The sequence below is a fragment of the Onychostruthus taczanowskii genome, unplaced genomic scaffold, assembly GCF_017590055.1.
Source record: "Onychostruthus taczanowskii isolate IOZ18803 unplaced genomic scaffold, ASM1759005v1 scaffold12, whole genome shotgun sequence".
Taxonomy (NCBI): domain Eukaryota; kingdom Metazoa; phylum Chordata; class Aves; order Passeriformes; family Passeridae; genus Onychostruthus; species Onychostruthus taczanowskii.
Window position 1 is genome coordinate 5,824,749 of NW_024498351.1, and position 20,507 is coordinate 5,845,255.

At 36.7% G+C, this 20,507-nt stretch overlaps 1 protein-coding gene across 4 annotated transcripts in view; it reads left to right on the plus strand.

Annotated features, from left to right (window-relative positions):
- Positions 1-19,840, plus strand: part of GUCY1B1 (guanylate cyclase 1 soluble subunit beta 1) — a 41,607-nt gene extending 21,767 nt beyond the window's left edge. For 3 of the 4 annotated variants that reach the window (XM_041427866.1, XM_041427868.1, XM_041427869.1), the window contains 9 exons: positions 8,516-8,746; positions 9,144-9,260; positions 10,073-10,206; positions 10,898-11,095; positions 12,779-13,016; positions 13,875-14,015; positions 15,174-15,328; positions 15,635-15,761; positions 19,016-19,840. In XM_041427866.1, coding sequence (XP_041283800.1) covers positions 8,516-8,746; positions 9,144-9,260; positions 10,073-10,206; positions 10,898-11,095; positions 12,779-13,016; positions 13,875-14,015; positions 15,174-15,328; positions 15,635-15,761; positions 19,016-19,039 — 1,365 coding nt within the window. In that variant the 3' untranslated portion in view covers positions 19,040-19,840. Of the gene's footprint in view, positions 1-8,515; positions 8,747-9,143; positions 9,261-10,072; positions 10,207-10,897; positions 11,096-12,778; positions 13,017-13,874; positions 14,016-15,173; positions 15,329-15,634; positions 15,762-18,620 lie in introns of all 4 variants that reach the window. The other variant, XM_041427867.1, reaches the window with a different exon arrangement.
- The last annotated feature ends 667 nt before the right edge of the window (positions 19,841-20,507 follow it).

Below are 20,507 nucleotides of genomic sequence, written 5' to 3' on the forward strand. Positions count from 1 at the left end.
AATCAAAAGTGAAGTGATGGCAAACAGTAATTTTCACTGTTGCTGTCTTCTGTGAAGAAGTGGCATCAGTACTGGCTCTCAGGAAGAGCCATGATAATTTGCGTTGCTTGAAGGACACAGCCATGTGCTGAGAAGGTCAGCTCTAATTGGCAGCAGACCTGACTGGGAACAGTACAGAACAATATCCCCTTATTCAGAAAAGAATTGTAAAGAGCACATGTAAAGAAATTTATACTGGCTCATTTGGGGTGCTTTTTCCCCCCTTTATTTTATGTTTGACATATATCTCTTACTGTCTACTGTGTTCCCTGAGAACACAGGCATTTCCTCTTTGTCCTGTATTCTTCATCTCTGTGCAGATTGTGTGGCTGATGTGCATTGATGAGGCCTGGGCAGCAAGCGCTGTTTTCCTCCCAGCCAGCACGCCAGGTTCATCTCAGAAATAAGATCTGTTTGTGGGTTTCTTGCTGTCATTGCATGGAAGTGTGATTGGCACCTAGAGCCCCAGAAGTTCCTCAGTGAATGAATGAATGTGATAAGAATGTTCCTCAGTGACAGAGTTTATGTAAAGACATGATTGCTCAGTCGCTTGTGAAATGGGAAAGAGACTTCTTTGCTCATACAGAGCTACATAAAGATTTAATTGATCAGGTCTTGTATATGTAATAGTATAAAATCAGAGTTTGGTCTAAGGTGTGGGGAGAGAAACAAAAAATGAAAGCTTTTTTCTATTAGAAATATTGCAACTAACATAAAATTTTTTTCGTCAAGTAGAAAAGAATCTAAGCAGATACAGTAATCATTCTTTGGGTTTTTGAAATATTCCCTATTCATACTACATTTCTAGCATGGTTTCATTCTATGCTTGCTGAGGAAATGCTTTCTTTATTTTATCACAAAAACATGATCTTGCTCAGGTAAGAGATTTGCAAGCAATCCAGTCACAAAGATATTTTTACTGCTGAATTGGAGTATTTGCCATTTAGGTTTCCTGTTCTAAGCTAGCTCAGGTTTATAGTAGATGTCTAGTTGTGTATAGTGTGGTGATATGCTTGTGTCCTTGTTTACATTCTATTTTGTAGAAAACCACAGTTCAAACTTTTGCAGCAGGTGTTAGTATTCAGATACAGAAGGATACAACACAATCAAAACAATCCTCTTTTTAGATCCCTGTTTATGTGAGGTGTTGAGACAGACAAGGAGGACCGTGTTGGAAAGTTGGCTGCAAAAGTGCTGAAGCTGTTGCTTGGCAAGTATTCCTTTTGGTAGCAGCTTAAGCAGTCCCTGTTCTCTCAATGCTCAGGTTTGTCCTTCAGCAGGTTCTTCAGCTCTGCCTTCCAGGTGGTGTCAAGTTATAAAATAAACTATACTGAGGAAGTGAACTGGGTTCAAAACAACAGGGTTGGGGGGTTTTTTATGGTGGTTTAATCTTCCTATGTTCCTTTACATGGTTTGGTGTTCTGTCTCTCAGAGGTCCACACAGAGGCAAAAGTGTTCCACAGAGCAGATGAGAAGTCTGGGTTGTCCAAAGCAGATAGCAGTACAAACTTTTCATAAACTGCCCTCTCAATCTGAAGGTTACATTGCTGAGAAAATTGTATTAATATCCATCTAGAACTTCTCACAAATAATATATGTTATAAGGAGGTTTAAATATTTATAATGTATTTACTTCTTATTTTAATTTGACTGTTTTAGGCTTTTCTGGAAATTTTACAGTTCTACTGTATGTAAGTAGATACTTAATAGTATTAGTCAAACCTAAATGAATGCAAAGTCTAATTTAAATCTACACTATTCTTCTAGACTGTCTGAGGTAGAAGCACATAGGTGCCTAAAAAATAATATTGACCTCTAAACTGAAGAAAGTGTATATTGTCTTATTTTGTCTGTTACCCCAGTGTTAACCTTTTCCCTGTTAGAAAGTCATGTACCCTTAACCCTGAAGTTTTTCATGTCTCTCCTGCTTAATAAAGCCTATATCTTGACATCTCTAAAACATTACACACTGCTGTATTCCACAGGTACTCAGAAATTTCAGTGGTAGATAAGGAGAGAATTTATTCTCTAAAAATGAAAAAAAGCTGAAATTTGCAGCTTATCCACAGACACTGAAAGTCTTCCTCCATTCCTCCACAGGTCAGATATTAATCACGAATGGTATGGAGTGAAGGTTTTAAAGTAAAGTCCGGCATTGTTATAACTAGGTAGCTTTACTGCTCAAAATATTGCAAATAGAAGAAAAAATAGACCAACTTCTTTCATCTCCATTCTTTGCCTCTTAATTTAGTGAATCAGTGCTTTTGTGTTTTAGTCTGTTAGCAATGCATTGTTTGAAACAGCACAGCACAGGAAAACAGTGGAATTGCTTTTAATTCTTTCAGGTTTTGTGGACCAATCAGTGCCGCTACTGTAAAATTTTTGGTTTGAACCTCAGTTAGAATTTTGCTTAAGGAAGAATGTTTTTTGGTTTTTTTTTTAATCTGATAAAAACCTCAGTGCTTAGCTCAAAGTTTCCAGTGTTATTACAGGAGTTGTTTTCTGACTTGCAAAAAGAGATTCTGATTTGTCTTTCAAATTTCTTTATCCAAACCACTTACATGACAGTTAAACACAGGACTGACTTAGTAAGTCCTGCAGTTCTCTTTATATTAGTATAATGTTTATATCTGCAATTTGATGCAATGTGTACTCCATCTGTTTTGAACAAATGCTTGTATAAATCTGCTTGAGAGAATACATGCTTCTAATTCTGTATTTTCATGAAACTTTGGTTGAATTTATCTAATATATTACAAGTCTCTGTATAGGTGGTAGCAGAGATTAATTGTTTTGATAATGCTGGTTTTGTTTCATTAAGTGGCTAGATTTTGTTTCATGGATTACAGAATGGCTGAGGTTGGAAGGAACTTCTGGAGGTCATTTTGTTCAACCTCACCTGCTCATGCCTGCCTACCTAGGGCCAGTTGTTCTGGGCCATGCTCAGACATCTTTCAGCTATCTCTAGGGATGGAGACTCTGAAAATGCTTTGAGCAGGTGCCAGTGCTCCATCTTTCTCATAGTAAAAAAGTATTTCTTGATGTCCAGACAACATGTTCTGTGTTTCAGTTTGTGCCCATTGCCTCTTCTCTGGGCACAGGACACCACTGAAGAGAGCCTGGCTCCATCCTCTCTTCACCCTCCCTTCAGGTATTTGTGTGCATGGATGAGATCCTGCTGAGCCATCTGTTCTCCAGGCTGAGCAGTGCTGACTGTCTCAGCCTTTCCTCTTCTGAGAGATGCTCCAGTGCCTTGATCATCTTAGCAGCTCTCCACAGAGGGAGTGGACTCTGTCTTGTAGCTCTGTATCTCTCTTGCACTGAGGAGCCCACAGCTGGACACAGCACTCCAGGTGTGGTCTTTCCAGTGCTGAGGAGAGGGGAAGGATCACCTTCCTCAACCTGCAGAGAAAACCAGCTAGTGATCACAAGAGGAAACTAAAACTAAATATAAAGAAATATTGTTCTTGTTTTGTCTCACATTGTTTCTTTTGGTGGAAAAATAGCTGAATAGAAAAAAAGTTTTAATTTTGTCACCTTTCTTCAGTCTCAGAACAATTTTGTGTGCATATATATATGTATATATATCTCTGTGTGTGTGCGTCTGTGTGTCTGAAACCATACATCTTCTTCTGAAATAAAGCAGCGTTTCCTTTTTTACAGAATGGTGTCCTTCAGGAAGTATTCATTCTCTTTTAACACCTAGAGTATGTGTGTGCAGAAGGAAAGGGGAGACAAGTTTGGGTGGGAAGTGTAATTTTGATGCTGTTAGATGTTGTTAGCACTGAGAGGAAACCAATTTGTTTTGAACTTGGATTCAAAATTCCAGTTGAATAGTTCAGGAAAGCCCAAGTTGACATTAACTGATTGATTAATTCAAATCCAATTTGTGTTATCTTCTCTGATATGGTAATCCATTTTTAGCAAATAGAGCTAAGACTAAATAATTTTTGCAGCAGGTATTGTCTCAGAAATTGTTGCTGACTTTTTGTATGCACTAAGAATGTTCATGTTCTGCCAGTCTCAGTATGAGAACTAAAAAAGCAATGTCACAATGCTGGTGACAAACTTTGTCATGAGATCTCTGTTAGCAGCCTACTGGCTATGCTTTCTCTTGCTTCACTTGTCAGAGGTTTGTATATAAAAGAGGGTGACCTGTGAAGGTGAAGGCAAGACAGGGATTCCCTCAAGGCTACTAATGGTATGGGTCAACAGAGAGTGTTTGTACATAATCCAGCAAAAATCCAGACCAAAAATCTGTTGGGAGAGCAGACTTCTACAGTTCTGTTATTTGAGAGCAGACTATCAAAATCTTTTACGTAGGGAAGATGTTTTACAATGAAAAATTAGAAAAGAACAGGGGAAGTCCTTGACAAGGTGGTAATTTCAGGCTTACTAATGGCAGTATGAAAAAACAAAGTGAAGATGTGACCAGCTGGAGAGCTGATCTAAAAACTACTTGGGTACTTGTCACGGAAGACAAGCAGTACTGGTCCACACATTACAATGCTAACTGTGTGTGAAGATAAGTCGGTCATGGAGCATGATCAGTCTCTAATTTTGGCACTGGGGCAGCTGTAAACTTCATTATCTCCAGGCACAGTGGTTTGGTGAAGTGAGACAGTCTGCTCTGAAGCCAGCTGCCAGGGACAGATATCCCCATGGTTCTGTCTTTGGGTATGCAAAACTGAAAGTTTTCCGCTGCCATTTCCGCAGTGAACTCCTTTGTCTTGGGATCATTCTGAAGCAGCTACAGTGAACTTTGTTAAGCAGCATTGCACAGTCAGTTTTGATCAGAAGAGATCAAAAATTTCATGCTGTATTGGTCTTTAAAGGGCAAAACCCCCTGGTTTTGTATTAATTTTCACAATCTCATCAAAAAAGAGCCCTGTCTAAGGACATTCTATCCTGCCATGCTGAAATATGAATGTGTCCTGGGGATATGCTCACATCTACAGAATTGAGTCTTGTAGACACATGGTGACAGCTTAACAGATAGCATGTGCTCATTATATATTCTGTATCACAGAAATACTTCTTGATTTAATATCTTGTGTGAAGCTCGCCAAACACATTAAACCACACTCATTTTGAAATAACTTCTCTGAATTATCATTCCCTGAAATATTGGTGTGACTTTTCATTTGATTAGGCAAGGACAAACTCTGAAGCTACGTCTCCTGGAAGGCACAGGCAGGTTAATTTTGTATATTCTCTTTGAAACCAAGAGAGTGATTTCTCCCTTCAGTTTTAACTGCAGTTGCTATGGTGATTGAGCTCTTAGACATTGTGAACTGATGTCACTTCACCAGCAAAGACTGCAGGGGGAGGAAGAATTAGACTTGATTGCTGGCTTTGTTGCTTTGTGACTGAACTTTGATTTGTCAAGCATTTATCAGAGGCTTCTTCAACAATATTTAAATGATACTGAAATTGTGTGGCTTGCAAACTTTGCTTGCAGAATGAAACAGTAGATAAGTTCTATTCTACTTAAGCTTAGCAGAGTATCTAGGGCAGGTCCTTATGCCAGACAAATATCTGGCCAGTTAGGTTGGATCTATAGGTGCAAGGTTGAAGGAACAGAATTTAACATCTTAACAGTCAAAAGTGCTTATTTTAAATTTGCTGACAAGGCGGATGATGTAATGAGATAGGAAGATTAGATAGTTCATAAGTTGTGTGAGCAGAAAAGGCATCATGAAATTGTATATCCATTGGGAAGTTAATTAGGGATGCATCAGTAGATTTCATAGCCTGGAGAGGGGTGTGATTAAAGCATCTGTTAATAAGTGTCTGTGCATGGATGATCAGAATAAAATTGCATAAACCAGCCATGTCCACAGCATATCATGTTTACCAGGAATGTGCTGCTGGCACTGTGTCTGTCTTGTCGGTCTGACACATGTCCATGTGTTTGGCCTGGTGTTCATTTGCTGCACTGGCATGTTGCACTAATACAGCAAGCATTTCTAGATGCCCTGGAGTCTGGTCAAAAATAGTGTTTCAAATGAACTTGAAGATGCTCGGGAAATTTTCAGCTTTTCACATTTACTGGCACAGTTCTAATCTGTAAAGGTTAGGAAAATAGCACAGCATGTGTGAGGACTGACTTTGTCACTGTGTGAGCTTGCAGAGGGTCATGGCTCAAACTAGCTAGAGTCTTGAAGCATGTAGCAGTTCTATTTTTATAGATAGTTTTCTTAATCTAAGCCTGAGTTTTGTTTACTGATGCATCATTCATTTATAATAAATGAAATTTTACAAAAAGCAACCTGTTAAATGCTGCATTGTAGCAGGAAAAAGTCTGTAAGTTGGTAACAGAATACTAGTGTGCAGTGCGTAAGATAGCTGTAAGGAGATAATATATCTGGAAGGTGATGTGTTGTTAATATGAACATTTTCTTAAAAATTATTAGCTTATTTAAAATCAGCTTCGCTGAATTAAGAAGGTTTTCATCCAAAATATGCAGGTTTTTTTTTCCATTTGTGGCAAGATCATCACTTTAAAGTAAGATCCAAGACTGGAAATAATCTAGAAGCACATATCAGTCCTAGAGATAAATCTTCACAATTTGAAAAAGATTTCTGTGCATAATCTCAGATGTCTCTGGCCACAATAATGGTACTGTTAAAATAAAACCTGTGGGAGTGTGCATGAATGATAGAAAGTAAGAACTAAGACTCTTGACTATCTTCTGATAATCTTCAATATTACCACAGTCTCTCACAATTTCAGGGATAATGATTTAAAGAAAGATGTGGAAAACCTTTAAATTCTGAATTCAGAGGAAAGCTAGGTGTTCATCTACCATGTTCCATTCTCCTAGACAAACCCATTTAATGTGTTTCCCTCAGATGACCACCATTTATTTTTTCTGAGGCTTACCCCTTATTAGGTCATAATTGCCCACTTACCTTTGTCATACTCTGGCATGTGGATTACCAGTACAGTTTTTGAGGCAGTTAGCTTATCTCATCATCAACATTTGAATTTATTTGTTCATCCAGCTTTGGGTACCTACATTAGCTGGTAAATTTAGTAGGCTGATCTTTCTCTAAGTTACTTACATAAGCAATAGAAAGAGGAGAATAATGCAGCACACAGCTACAGAGCACCTAAATTGGGCTCTTCCTCTAGACTGTCCTCCAGAAAAGCCTCTCTTTCTTGAAATGAGCAATTTGTAGATCAAAGAACAATGCCACCTTAAATTAATAATCATTTAACAATAAAATACTGTTTTGTTGTTTTACACTCCTTCATTTGTTTAGAAGCAAATAAAGGCATCAGCACTCCCTAGCCCATCAAGTACTATTTTTGGCAGTTTTGGAGATCAAATATTTAATAAACTTAACATTTTAGGGATCAGTTGCAGTGTTTGTGCATATCTGTTCTGTTTTCAAATTGTAATTGTTAATCTCTGTTAAGACTACATGTAAAGGGCGAAATCAGGATGCTTTAGAAATTTTAAGAAATCTTTTTTTTTTTTTTGTTTCAGTGACTTTAGGATCAGAGTCAATATGAAAGTAGAGTCAGGTGGAACATGTTCCAGAAAATCGCTGCTAAACAATACCATGTAAATAGAATTGTTCTTTTCCAATCATTAAGTCTAATTAAATTTGAAAAGAACTGAATTTGCCTTCTCATGGTAAATGATGTTATTCTGCTTATTAGTTATTAGCTTAAATTATATTGCCATACACGACTCTCGCTGCAAACAAAATAACCCCTATTAATTTCATATTTTTTACTAACTTTGAGTAAAATTACTGAAGAGTGTAATGGTGTGTTAAGGACACCTTTTTGATATTCCCCTGATGCAGATGATTCTGGTTTTGCTGTCATTTCCTTTAATACGGAATATAGCCCAGAGGAGATTGCTTTCAGTTTTGTCTTTTGGCTCTGATCTTGCAGTCTGCTGGAATGTATAAGGACTGTATATCCTAAAATGTGCTCCATGCACTTTCCTTCTTGCTGTCAGAGACATGCCCACCCTTTCAGCACTGTTTAGTCATCACTAAACAGTCAGCACTATTTGCTGTTGTTATAGACCTTGCGAACAGCTTTGATCAAAATAAGGATTCAAGGGTTCTGTGGGATTCCAAGCTCACACAGGTTCATTTCAGGGGAAGGGGCCACCCTATTTCTGGCAAGAAAAAAAGCAAGCACAACCTCAGCCTTGACCCCTCATTTCAGGATTTGCATTTCATTCAGGCTTAATAAATTGTATTTGGGTGATCTTCAATATGTTGCTCTTGCAGAGAGCAACTGTGGCTAAGCAAAGGCATAATTATTCACCTGTAATTACAAAGACTATGAAATCAGAAATTCTTATTAGAATCCGGTATTTTTCAAGTTGTGAATATAATTCTTGAATTTATCTTTCTCCTTTAAATGCATTCCTGTCTCCATAGTAGCACTCCAGTTACTAATGAGTAGCAGAGGTTTCAGGTTTTCCTTTTTTCTTCATTTCTGTAGGTTATTCAACAGAGAAATGAGGAGTGTGACCACATTCAATTTTTAATTGAAGAAAAAGAATCTAAAGAAGAGGACTACTATGAGGACCTTGACAGATTTGAAGAAAATGGTACCCAAGAGTCTCGCATCAGTCCCTACACTTTCTGCAAGGCATTTCCTTTCCACATCATATTTGACAGAGACCTGGTGGTCACACAATGTGGCAATGCTATATACAGAGTCCTTCCACAGGTGAGATGACTCTTATGCATGGATAGCCATAGAAAATTCATATTGATAGATGCTTCACAGGTTAATTATAAAGATGAATAAAACAGATTTAGGATTCTCTGTCTTAAGAGCATTCCAGTGCAAGTGTATAATATTTACTAAATTGTGCTTCTATTGTTAGGAAAATAACTTGAAAATAACCTAATTCTACAACAGCTTTGTTCCTTATGGTCATGTCTATATGCAGTAAGAGAATAGTTCAAAAACCTTGTGATTCAGTGGAGATATGCATAAAGTATATATTCTCTTCTATTCAATATTGTCATCTAAGATAGTGGAATATAATTGCTCTGTGTATATTTTTATTATAAAGCATAACAGTTGTTTTTTTTTTCTTTTTTGTTTTTTAATATTCTAGCTGCAGCCAGGAAATTGCAGTCTGCTGTCAGTTTTCTCCTTGGTCCGGCCTCATATTGATATTAGCTTCCATGGGATCCTCTCCCATATCAATACAGTCTTCGTACTGAGGACTAAGGTAACTAGAGAATATTTTCCAGTTTTTCTTTAAGGAAGTGTGCTTTGGAGAGATAAGAAGTGCAGAAAGCTTCAGAGAAAATTCTCTGTAGTATGCTCAGACCCTTTTGAGTCTTGAGCCAAGCAAGAGTCACAGGTGTGAATTTGTGAGTAGCTGTTAAGCAGAATGTTTTATAGGAATGATGAAGTAAAAGCACTGATGCTTTCTCTGCAAGGGGCCAGACTAGTTTATGGTGTTGTTTCAAAGCAAATGTAGAGATGTAATTACATTTACCTTACTTTATAAGTGTGAGAGACAAATATGGAATGTGTTCTTGCTTGGGCTCATATATTCATACAAAGGTCTGTGTCCTGTTGTCTAAAGAGGGCAGGAGACAAGGCAGGTGATACGAACAGATTCAGTGTGTAGAGTAACACCTACTACATCAAGGAGCCTGTTTATTTAAAGAAAACTGTACCTGAGAGAAACCAGATGATTTCTTAGAGATGGTCCCAGGCACAGATAGAACTTCACAGAACGGGCAATACTATTATCAAAACTATTGTTAAGAAGCAAGGTGGAAGTAAACAAGAAGTTATAAACATGAATGTAAAGAAAGATACCATGCTTTGTGTCTTCAAGGTAGGAAATTCAAAGGTAGTATTAAAATACAGACAGTGCATGGTGTTCAAATGAGAAATTAATCAGGGTTTAATGTAAGCTGTACGTCTATTCCAAATATTCTGACTGCCTTTGTAGTGAATGCACTTACATACTAGGCCTGGTGCATAACACACCATTGCCCTCACACAGTGGTGGCTTTTCATCACCAGGAGGGGCTGTTGGATGTGGAAAAGTTGGAGTGTGAAGATGAACTGACTGGCACAGAAATCAGCTGCTTACGCCTGAAAGGGCAAATGATCTACTTGCCTGAAGCAGACAGCATTCTCTTTCTTTGTTCACCAAGGTACTTCAAACCTAGGGAGTTCTATAATATTGATTTTCATTTTACAGTTACTAATTTTAAGAACACTTATGAGAGTAGTACTGCAGAGACTAATTGGTTTGAATATGGATTTAATTGGTTTTGATGTGTTTATACGAAAAGAGGTAGGAGCATTTAAACATTGGAACTTGACTGAGTATTAAATACTCAATATAAATATTGGCTTGATCTGGCCCAGTTTGTACAAGTGGTTATTCCTCATAATCCATTTTTTAGCAAGTTTTATCTTTCGTTTTTTACTCAGAGAGGGCTAAGAAATGTGACAATGATTTGGTTTTCTATGTGGATTTATGTATTTTTGCAGTAGTTTTAGTGTAATAGATTGGTGATGAGGAAGTGGTCGGAATGGAGGATGCAATAGAAAGATTCTTTACATAATTTCACTTTGTGTGCTGAAGCACATACATTTGATATATTCCTGGAACTCTTTGTGAGAATTCTGTATTTAAACGCAAGAATCAAGAGCTGTGGGTTAAAATGAATGATCACAAATTAGGTGTTTCCTAGAAGGGATATGTTGTACAGCTCATCAAAAGTTCAGAAGCTTCATCTGTCTACTGTTATTCAGCAGACTTCTGTTTATTTGAGTTTTAAGTGCTCCTTTGGCAAGTTTAATTTTACCCATATTATTGTATATTTCTCTGCTTTGCAGTGTGATGAACTTGGATGATTTAACCAGGAGAGGATTATATCTGAGTGATATTCCATTGCATGATGCTACCCGTGATCTGGTTCTTCTGGGAGAGCAGTTCCGAGAGGAATATAAACTGACCCAGGAGCTTGAGATCCTCACTGACAGACTGCAGCACACACTGCGTGCTCTGGAAGATGAAAAGAAAAAGACAGACACGTAAGATCCAAATCCCAATTTTGGGCTGAAACACTCAAAGCAATATATTATTTATAGCTACCTTCTTTAAAGAATAACAGAATCTTGTAAGGAATATCAGATATAATCAGGACTGGTAATTTTGGAGTCGAGAAAGAACATTTAATAGGGTATTTCTTTATTTAGATTGTCAAATGTCACCCACAGTCTAGGCCATTGTATGCCTAGATGTTTTGATGGCTCCCTAGGGGCCTGACAAGAAAAGTTACAAAAAATGAGCTGACAATTCATTTTCACTTGTGAATTACCTAAAATTTTGGAAACTAATATGCAGTTACTGTAGCGAAGGTGAATTTGATGAATGCCCAAGTGCTGTTATTTGACAGAGTTCGGTAAACCAACTTTTGTCTTTCTGGCACAGGATAATAGAACAGAAAAGCATATCTTACAAACCTTGAAAACAGTTTGTGTAAAGCTGAAACTTTGCAATAGCTTAATGCTATGAATTTGATGTAATAGTAGAAATGGATTGGGGTTTATCTAGATAAAAGTACATCAAAATAACACATAACAGTAAGTGTGCATTGGGCCCCAAATCCAGTACTACAGATAACTATAAAGTCAAATTCAAATGTCATTAGTCTATGGCATTTCAGGTCAAGAATGACTGGCAAATTGAACAAAAGCTTGTGTGAAAAGTAGCATGGAGTTCATGATTGACTCTTATTTATAAAACACAGTCCCATCTCTGTATTAATTCTATTGACAGATAAGTTTTTTTCTGTAATGGAGTAATGGAAATTTATTTAAAAATACTTGAAAGGGATGGACAGGAGAACCAGAGAAAATAAAGCCTAAGAAGTATTTTTTCTCTTCATTCCTGTTGGCTTACTTTATAAAGTCATTTTATCTTCAGGAATTCTAGCCTTCGTGGCAGCTGCTGGAACAGATAGTTTCAGTTACTGTGTGATGTGCCAAAAGTATTCACTAATTATAACTCAAGTAGTGAACTTGCCAAAAATGCAACTAATGAGGGTTTGTGCAGGAGGCTGTGTACAAAATGATGTTCAAGATTTGTGAAACAGTCAGAGGTCTTCAGGAGGGAAATAGACTTCAAGATAGGAGTTAGAAAGTTGAAGGAAGACACATGAGAATAGGGTGGATTTCTGTGTGTGTGATTGGATTTTATTTGCATAATTTATAATATGAACAAGTTAATACATCATATAGACTATTAATTAAAAAAAGGCACTCTAGACCCTGAAAGCAGCATGCTCAACAGAGAGGAAGCATCTAGAAATGCATGAATTGATCAAAGATGGAAAACTGTTTGATCTCTTCATGGTCTTTTTTGCAGTTTTTATGGTTCTGTGAGCAAAACCGTGTTATATGAGCTGAGGATGTGGCAGAAAGAAGTAAAAATGACCCAAGACACTATTAACAAATCATGTCAGAAGAATTAATAATACATGTCTCATTTTGTCGATAATTTAGATGTATTAATGTGTTTGAAATGGTATGCTGATGTAGATCAATTCCTGTTTTCCAGATATTCTTCAGTAAACACCTTTTCTATTGCTTTTTGATGGTGGGAGTACTTCCTACCTGTGGGGGGTAGGAAGTTAATATATGAAGAGTGCTGCTGTAAACACCTTCCTCCAGATTGTCTGTTTTGCTATTGCCTTTCTTTCCTTACCGGTGTAGGTTGCTGTACTCTGTTCTGCCACCATCAGTGGCAAATGAGCTGAGACACAAGCGTCCTGTTCCAGCCAAGCGCTACGACAACGTCACCATTCTTTTCAGTGGCATTGTGGGATTCAATGCCTTTTGCAGCAAACATGCCTCTGGAGAGGGAGCCATGAAAATTGTCAATCTTTTAAATGATCTTTACACAAGATTTGATATTCTGACTGATTCACGAAGGAATCCATTTGTTTATAAGGTAAGCATAAGATTTTTAAAGTATCTAATTTGTTACTTTTCTATAATTTACTGTGGTGTCATTCTTTTCCAAAAAAAAAAAAACCAAAAAAACAAACAAACTTATGTTCTCAGTCTGAACTGTGTTACCTGATATTAGATAGCTACAGAAGAGTATGTTGGTTACCTCTGAATGTTTGAAGGAACATAAAATGCTAAGTTCTCATCTCATTATTTCTGCAGTCACCCATTAGGGTGGACATATAAATATACTTTCACATTTAGCAGATGTGAACTCATAAAAGGTATTTGTGGTTCTTCTGACCTTATGCTTTAAGTTTTTCAATTCTATTCCTGGGTCTTCTAGTTGTAAGTTATATAACTTACTGTTCAGTTACTCAATGTGAGTTTCATTCCTTCATACACTTCAGGAGTGAGGTGCAATTGCAAATGTGGCTGGTAGCAGGAAGGTACAGAGATAGATACATATGCATCCCATGTATGTTTATATCTTTGAAGTTCTTTATATCTTGTGTGTTTATATCTATGAAGTTCATTCCTAGGCTTTGCTAGAACTGAATTTTGTGTCCTGTACCATGTGAATTAAGGGAGTGAGCCAGAACAAACATAGAGCTCAGTTTCATTCAGAAGACACAAGAAGAAAGACTCAGGTTTACACAATCACAGTCCTTGTAAGTGCTACATTGTGGGTTTATGATAAATTCTCTTCAATAACAAGCAGAGATGACAGTCATTAGGGTGATTTTTATGAAAGGGAAAGGGAACTCTTTAAAGGAGAAGCAGTCTTGAAGAATTACATCAATTCTAATTCTCTAAAAACCATAATAATGAAGTAATTGAAAAATATCTATCTTGATAGGTGGAAACAGTTGGGGACAAGTATATGACAGTGAGTGGTCTGCCAGAGCCTTGCATGCATCATGCACGATCTATCTGCCACCTGGCTTTGGATATGATGGAAATAGCAGGCCAGGTTCAAGTAGATGGTGAGCCTGTACAGGTTAGTAAATGTGGGCTTGAATGAAAACCCATTCTTTGACAGCATGATAATGTTTTGAAATAAGATAATGCTCTAGTCCCAGTCCATGCAAGGGATGGGCCTTGTTAGATTTTGAGACTGATGTATACAAATAATATGAGAAGTCACATGTAGCTGTGATATGTGCAGTTTCCAGACCTTAAAATGCTTATTGTGCTTTAAAAAGTAAAGGACTCATTTAGGTCCACATAATTTATGGCTGTTTCTGATAATTTCAGTATAATAAATGAATTCCTATTGTGCATCAAGTATAATCTGTTAACTCTTCTTCAACTCAAGAAGCAGAAAAATAGTACTCCCTCCCTGATATTTTTGATCATGTCTCAGATCCTCATGTCAGAATGAGACATTATTGCATTAAAAAGAGAATTACAGTTCCACAGACATGTACAACAATGATTACTGACACCAGTGTATATTAGTGGAATTTCACTCATTGTGGGACTTTCTGGAGATGTTGTAGCACTGATACAGAGCTGGGCAAGCAGCATTGACTGTTCTCATGAGGAGGCTGTGAGCAGAAAATGATTAACAAGTGCAATGCATATTTCTGTTTACATTAATGTTGCTACTCTATCACCTGGCTTAGAGCTGTGTACTTCACTTTATCATGGAGCAAAGCAGTGAGAAGGTTTGATTTGGGGCTTTACAGTAACTGTAATGTGCTACAAGAAGGAGCTTCTCCAAAACTCTGTCCTATCTCTTGACCTTCTGAATACAAAATACCATTATTTTTCCTATGAGAAACATCTCTTTTCTTGAGCTCTGCCATCCTTTTCTGCACCTTCTGAGCACTCATTAAACACAGACCTGCAGAGTATGCCTCTCTGCCCACCTCTTTTTTTATTTTCACAGTACATAATAACGGCAGGGCGCATGCTGGAAAATTACAGAGTTTGATTGTTCATGTGGAGGGCAGAGGCATGACACTGTACCAAAGTTAAAAACCAACGAAGTCACAAAACCCACAAAATGCAAGGCTTTGAAGAAGCAGGAGTAGCACTTAGGAAAAATAAACTCTAGTAGATATAAGTGGCATGTTGCCTGTGTTTTGTCAGAGGCATCAGATTAGTTACATTACTTTTGGATATTCAAACTTATTTTTTTTTCTCTCTAAAGATAACCATAGGAATCCATACTGGTGAGGTAGTCACAGGTGTCATAGGTCAAAGGATGCCACGGTACTGTCTCTTTGGAAATACAGTCAATCTTACAAGCAGAACAGAAACTACTGGAGAAAAGGGAAAGATCAATGTATCTGAATATACTTACAGGTGAGTGATGTGTTATTTTTATTGGAATTGGCATCTTAAAATATATCACTTTGCCAGCATACCATAGAGGTTTTTTTGCAGTTTAAAGTGACAGTCCTCCTGCAACCATTACATGAGTTCTCATGAAACTGTGTGACAAACTGCCTTGTGATACAGTTATTGGTCTGCACATATAGTAATGATGTAGAGATAGATTTGAATCTTTTGATAGTCTGCTCACCTACATGTAGCATGTTTAATATCTTACATAGTGTGTGGCATGCATGCAAAGTCCATTCATTTACCTGTTTTCTCTTTCAATTTTAGGTGTCTTATGACACCAGAAAATTCAGATCCTCAGTTCCACCTGGAGTACAGAGGTCCAGTTTCTATGAAGGGCAAAAAAGAGCCAATGCAGGTTTGGTTTTTGTCCAGAAAGAGTACAGAGACAGAGGTATGAGTAACTAGAGTGTAATTTTGTTTTTTTCCAAACATAAACTTTAAAAATTTTATCTAAACCATGGAGATCCATTTACATTTGCAAAACTAAATGTTCCATAGAAAAAAATGGAAGAGTTTTGTGCAACACTCTTTCATTAACACATTTATTATCTTGACAGTACTTGAAAATCCTTGATTATTTGTCTTTGCAGTTTGTGCAGTTCCTGAAAGAGTACTTCTGATTTCAAAAAGTCCTTGAGGGAATGCCAAGTGTTTAAATATTTATATCTCCCTCTTACAGATTTCTACACTGTACTAGATTTTGCAATATAATGTCAGTTTCTGTTTAGCTGACATGTCTGGTTATCAGCACTTCAAAATTTGCCATTTGCTTTCTTGCAGTGAGTGAAAAAATGTGCTTTCAAATATTTAGGCAGCAGTCAAGCAGCTATTTGCAAGCAGGTTCACACGTGATGTGTATGGTGGTCTCTCAACCCCAGATGGCACCTTCTTGTTCAGAGACTGGTGCATGACAGAGGTCCTGCTTTAGAGATACACAGGGTGAAAACGACTTCTTGTAAATGACACATCAGCCTAAGGTGTATTCTCAAAATGAGGTGGGGTAAAGCTCTTCAAGCACTGAGGGACCTTTAAGCTTATGCCTCAGTTTCAGAATTCCAGGCATGTATTATCCAGAATTTCAGTAAAAGCCAATGAGATCTAGACTCAAAGTGTGCCACAAACTTAGATAATGAGGTTACAGTATGCCAGATGCTTTGCCATAGCTGAGCAGGTGCATAAATTCCATCCAACATGTCAACAAGAAGAAAAAAAAAAAGATAAAAGTAATTTACATAGCTTGAATTTTGCCCCTAAGGAATATAAAAAGAATGAGTTTTCTGCTATGTATTTAATCTTAAAAACACCCTTAACTCAAATAATGAAAGTCATTAGTATATGTCTGAATGCTCATGTATTTCTGAAAGTGTAATTTAGGGTGTTAAACTGTTTAGGCGTTTTAGGAGATCTAATCCAGATTTATTACCACTGGTACCCAAGTATATGAATTTTAACTTTTTAATGGTAACTCCCAGTATTAATCCTCTGTACTTTAGCTCTGCATTTTAATTCTGTATTTGAATATATATTGCTTACAATTATATTCTGGGTGCCACTTTTGAGAATACTTTTCTATTCTTATTCTGCAGTAAGATAACTATAACTTCACATAGCTACCGTTATTTCAAATCTATTGTTGTATTTAAAATACATTTTAATTAAACACCTTTCACTTTTTTCTGCCTTATAAATGTCCTATCATTTGTTTCAAGACACATTATAATTTTAAATGTAAATTTCAGAGAGGTACTGAGTCAGATGGGTATTTTCCTTGTTTCAGCCTAACACATGTTTAGTATGAATATAAGGTTCAGGTAGTTTAAGACTTTCAGAGATATTGTACAACAGCTGGTTTTGTTAATCTTCACAGCAGTCCTGAGAGACACTTGCTGATACTATTATTCAGTGATTGAGCTTTGTAGAGGGAGACATGGGGGCAGGAATAAACCTGACTGAGAAATATTGTGAGCCTGGTTTTCAGGAGCATTTAAAACTCACAGTTCAAGCACACTGAAAAAGCCTTTCTAATTTTGTTAGTTTTTGTTAATTCTGAAATTCAGATATAGATGTAATTCCTAGAGACAGAAGGACTTTACCCAAGACAGGTATCTCTTCTAAATTGTAATAAGTTGGGGAGCATAGGGGAATAGAAAAATACACTGATGTGATGATGTGAACTGATAATCATTTTGTCAGAAGTGATTTTGAAAAGTGAAAGGATATGGTCTTCTAACCTTTTTTATTCTTTTCCACTGCCTGCACAATTTCATCTGTCCATATACAAAAAATGCACAAAATTGTATTCCTTTAAGATTTTCTGAACTATTTCTCCTGTGAATGTACTCTTCATGTTTTTTTCTGGCACTTTATAGGTTGTGCATAATTGTTTTAATCCAAAAGCAGAAATCAGATAACCAAATTGTTATGTTTGATCACTTTAAAGTAATCACTTTGCTTTATGCACACATGTAGTCTTGTTTTTCTTTCCAGAATTTTTTTCAGAATGCTAATGTATTATTTTGTGCAGTGCCATTTATTGTTAAGTACAGGGGGACTGTACATGACGATAAAAAAGGGCATATTTAAATATATTCAGAAGCTATATGGTAAACTTCCTGAAAGGTTACTGCAGAATATTGCTAGAAGTAGCATGTAGAAGTAAGCATGAAAATATTTCTTAAATCATCCTGAAGACACTTCTGCTAATTTTGCTTTTACTGTGTTTTCTGTCTCCAATGACTTCAATCTAGGATCAGTGCACATTAGTGATCTATTTTTGTTTTCATTATATCCATTGGAGAGTTACTCAGCATTTGCAAATCTATCAGCATATTTTACTCTGAGGCCCAGTAATAAGGACATGGTGAGGAAAAAGGGCAAAATATTTACAGATGCCATAAGACACGTGAAACCAAGGCTAAAAATATGCTGTTTCTCTACTAGGCCCGTAGAAAATGTTAGGGCTGAAGCAGCTCAGCATGCCTCAAACTTGATTCCTGGGTTGACATCTCTGGTATCAGTCCCCATGAGCAGCAGTTACTTCTGAGAAAGACCTAATTTGCAAGAATAAGTGTTGGTTTGGAGTGCTGCTCCTTCACCTTTTTTTTCTGGTATCTGTTCCATGATACCAGTACAGCAGTAAGTAGAATTGCATCAGAAATGCATGTAGAACAAAACAACTGTAACCAATTATTCACTTTGCATCTGCTTGTTTGCATAAAATTAATTATTACTGTCTTCATTATTTTAACAGAGGTTCAGCTGAAATTTCTCTCTCAAGAAACAGATTTATTGTAAAAAATAAACCTTGCCAAGAGCCTCAGATGTATGACTGCAATTTTACTCCCTCTCCAGCTTTTAATATCTTTCTCTTCTGCCCTGTTCCCACATTACTGGTGGGAACAAATTGAAATATCTCAGGCAGAGCTGGTAGTTCACCAGGCCATGTAGGAATTGTTTCATTCCTACATATAATACATATGAAAGAAATACATGCACTATCTATACTTTTTGGTATTTTTTTAGTTTTTACTATTTACTGATACTGGTTGCAAGTTGTAAAATGTATTTTGTCACTGCATTAACCCATCATGTTGTTGCTTCAAAGAAAATTCCTTACTTCTCAAATTCTGCTTGCATGCTCTCAAGGAAACAAAGCAAGATGCTTTCTGAGCTGAGGGAAGAGGAAGAGGACGCTGAATAGGGTGCAATACTGTCTCCAAATAGAGTGCCAGGCAGTAAGGTTATGTTATGGATGTTCTTTCACATTGTATCTCCCACTGCCATGTGCAATACCATTGTCTTTTGCCCTACTGCTGAGGTCATACTTACCATTTTTCTCCAGGATTGCTTGCTAATTTTTTGTCCTTATTGTTTGATACTGTTATATCTCTGCTATGAGCATGTATTTCAAGCTTTCCTTTTTTTGATATGCATTTTTGCATGTCAGTCGTGTGACCATTCCTTCCACCAGATAATATTGAATGAAACCATGTAGTATGCACGCCACAACTAACCACTTCAATCTGATGCTTCACATCTTCATCTTCATCTCTGAAGTACTGTGGTTATGTGAATTGATGACATTTCTTGAAAGATAGGTATTTCAGTTGATAGGCAGAACAGTGAACCTAGGGAACTGTATTTACAAAAAAACCTAAAGCAGTATTATGGAAATTATTGCATATATGGTATCACATTTAGTTCTGCTATTACCATGGTTCTCATTCATTTTGTGAATAACATTTGATGCTCTGTAAATTCCTGGTTAGGAAAAAGGTTTCTCACTTGTTATCATCCTGTATTTTCCCTTTGTGGACACTGTAAACATCTTCTGTATTGGAAGGGGGGCAGCTGTTTTCTGATACTGCCATCTGAAGCATGTGCCAATGTACTTCTGCTGAAATGCTGTTCACTTGCAATGTATTTCTCATTGATTCATGTGAACTAAATTAAATTGTCATGTTAATAATAGATTGCTGGACAGTTTTAGACCACTCGTAGTGCATTGATTCTCATCTGATATAGCCCCTGGAGTTGGAAGGCATGCTGCTGGGACATGGTTGATACAGTTGCCTTTTGATTTGGTCTCTCTAGTTTCAGAAATGATCTTATTTTATTCCTTGAGAGGACCTGGTAATATTCTGGGCATCATGACATAATTAAGGGATGTGAAGCTTGGAAAGGGAAATAGTGTGTTTCATCAGCAGATACAGTTAGTAAAAGTGGACAAGTTTTCAGATGCATAGACCTTCCATAACTTTAATATATTGTGCATTTTTATGTGAATAGTATCTGTTCTTATCTGATTGATCATTTCTGAATATTTGCATTATAAAATAGAATAGTGCAATTACTTTGTCTATAAAAATTGTCTATATCTAGTATATCTTATTAGCACAAAATGTATATGTATAAATGTTTCATGTTAATGTGCAAAAGAAATTGCAATAAATTATTTTTTCCACGGACTTCCAGAAATCTTGTCATTTTCTTTTGGTAGAAAACTTTATTTCATTGTTTGATACTAAAAAAGTATTTTCTCCATTAAATAATTTGCATTTCATATTTAAATAAATTGTTGAGGCATTGTTCCAGTGTTTGTAAATGTCCAAGTGTCTCACATATTCAGGTTAATGAA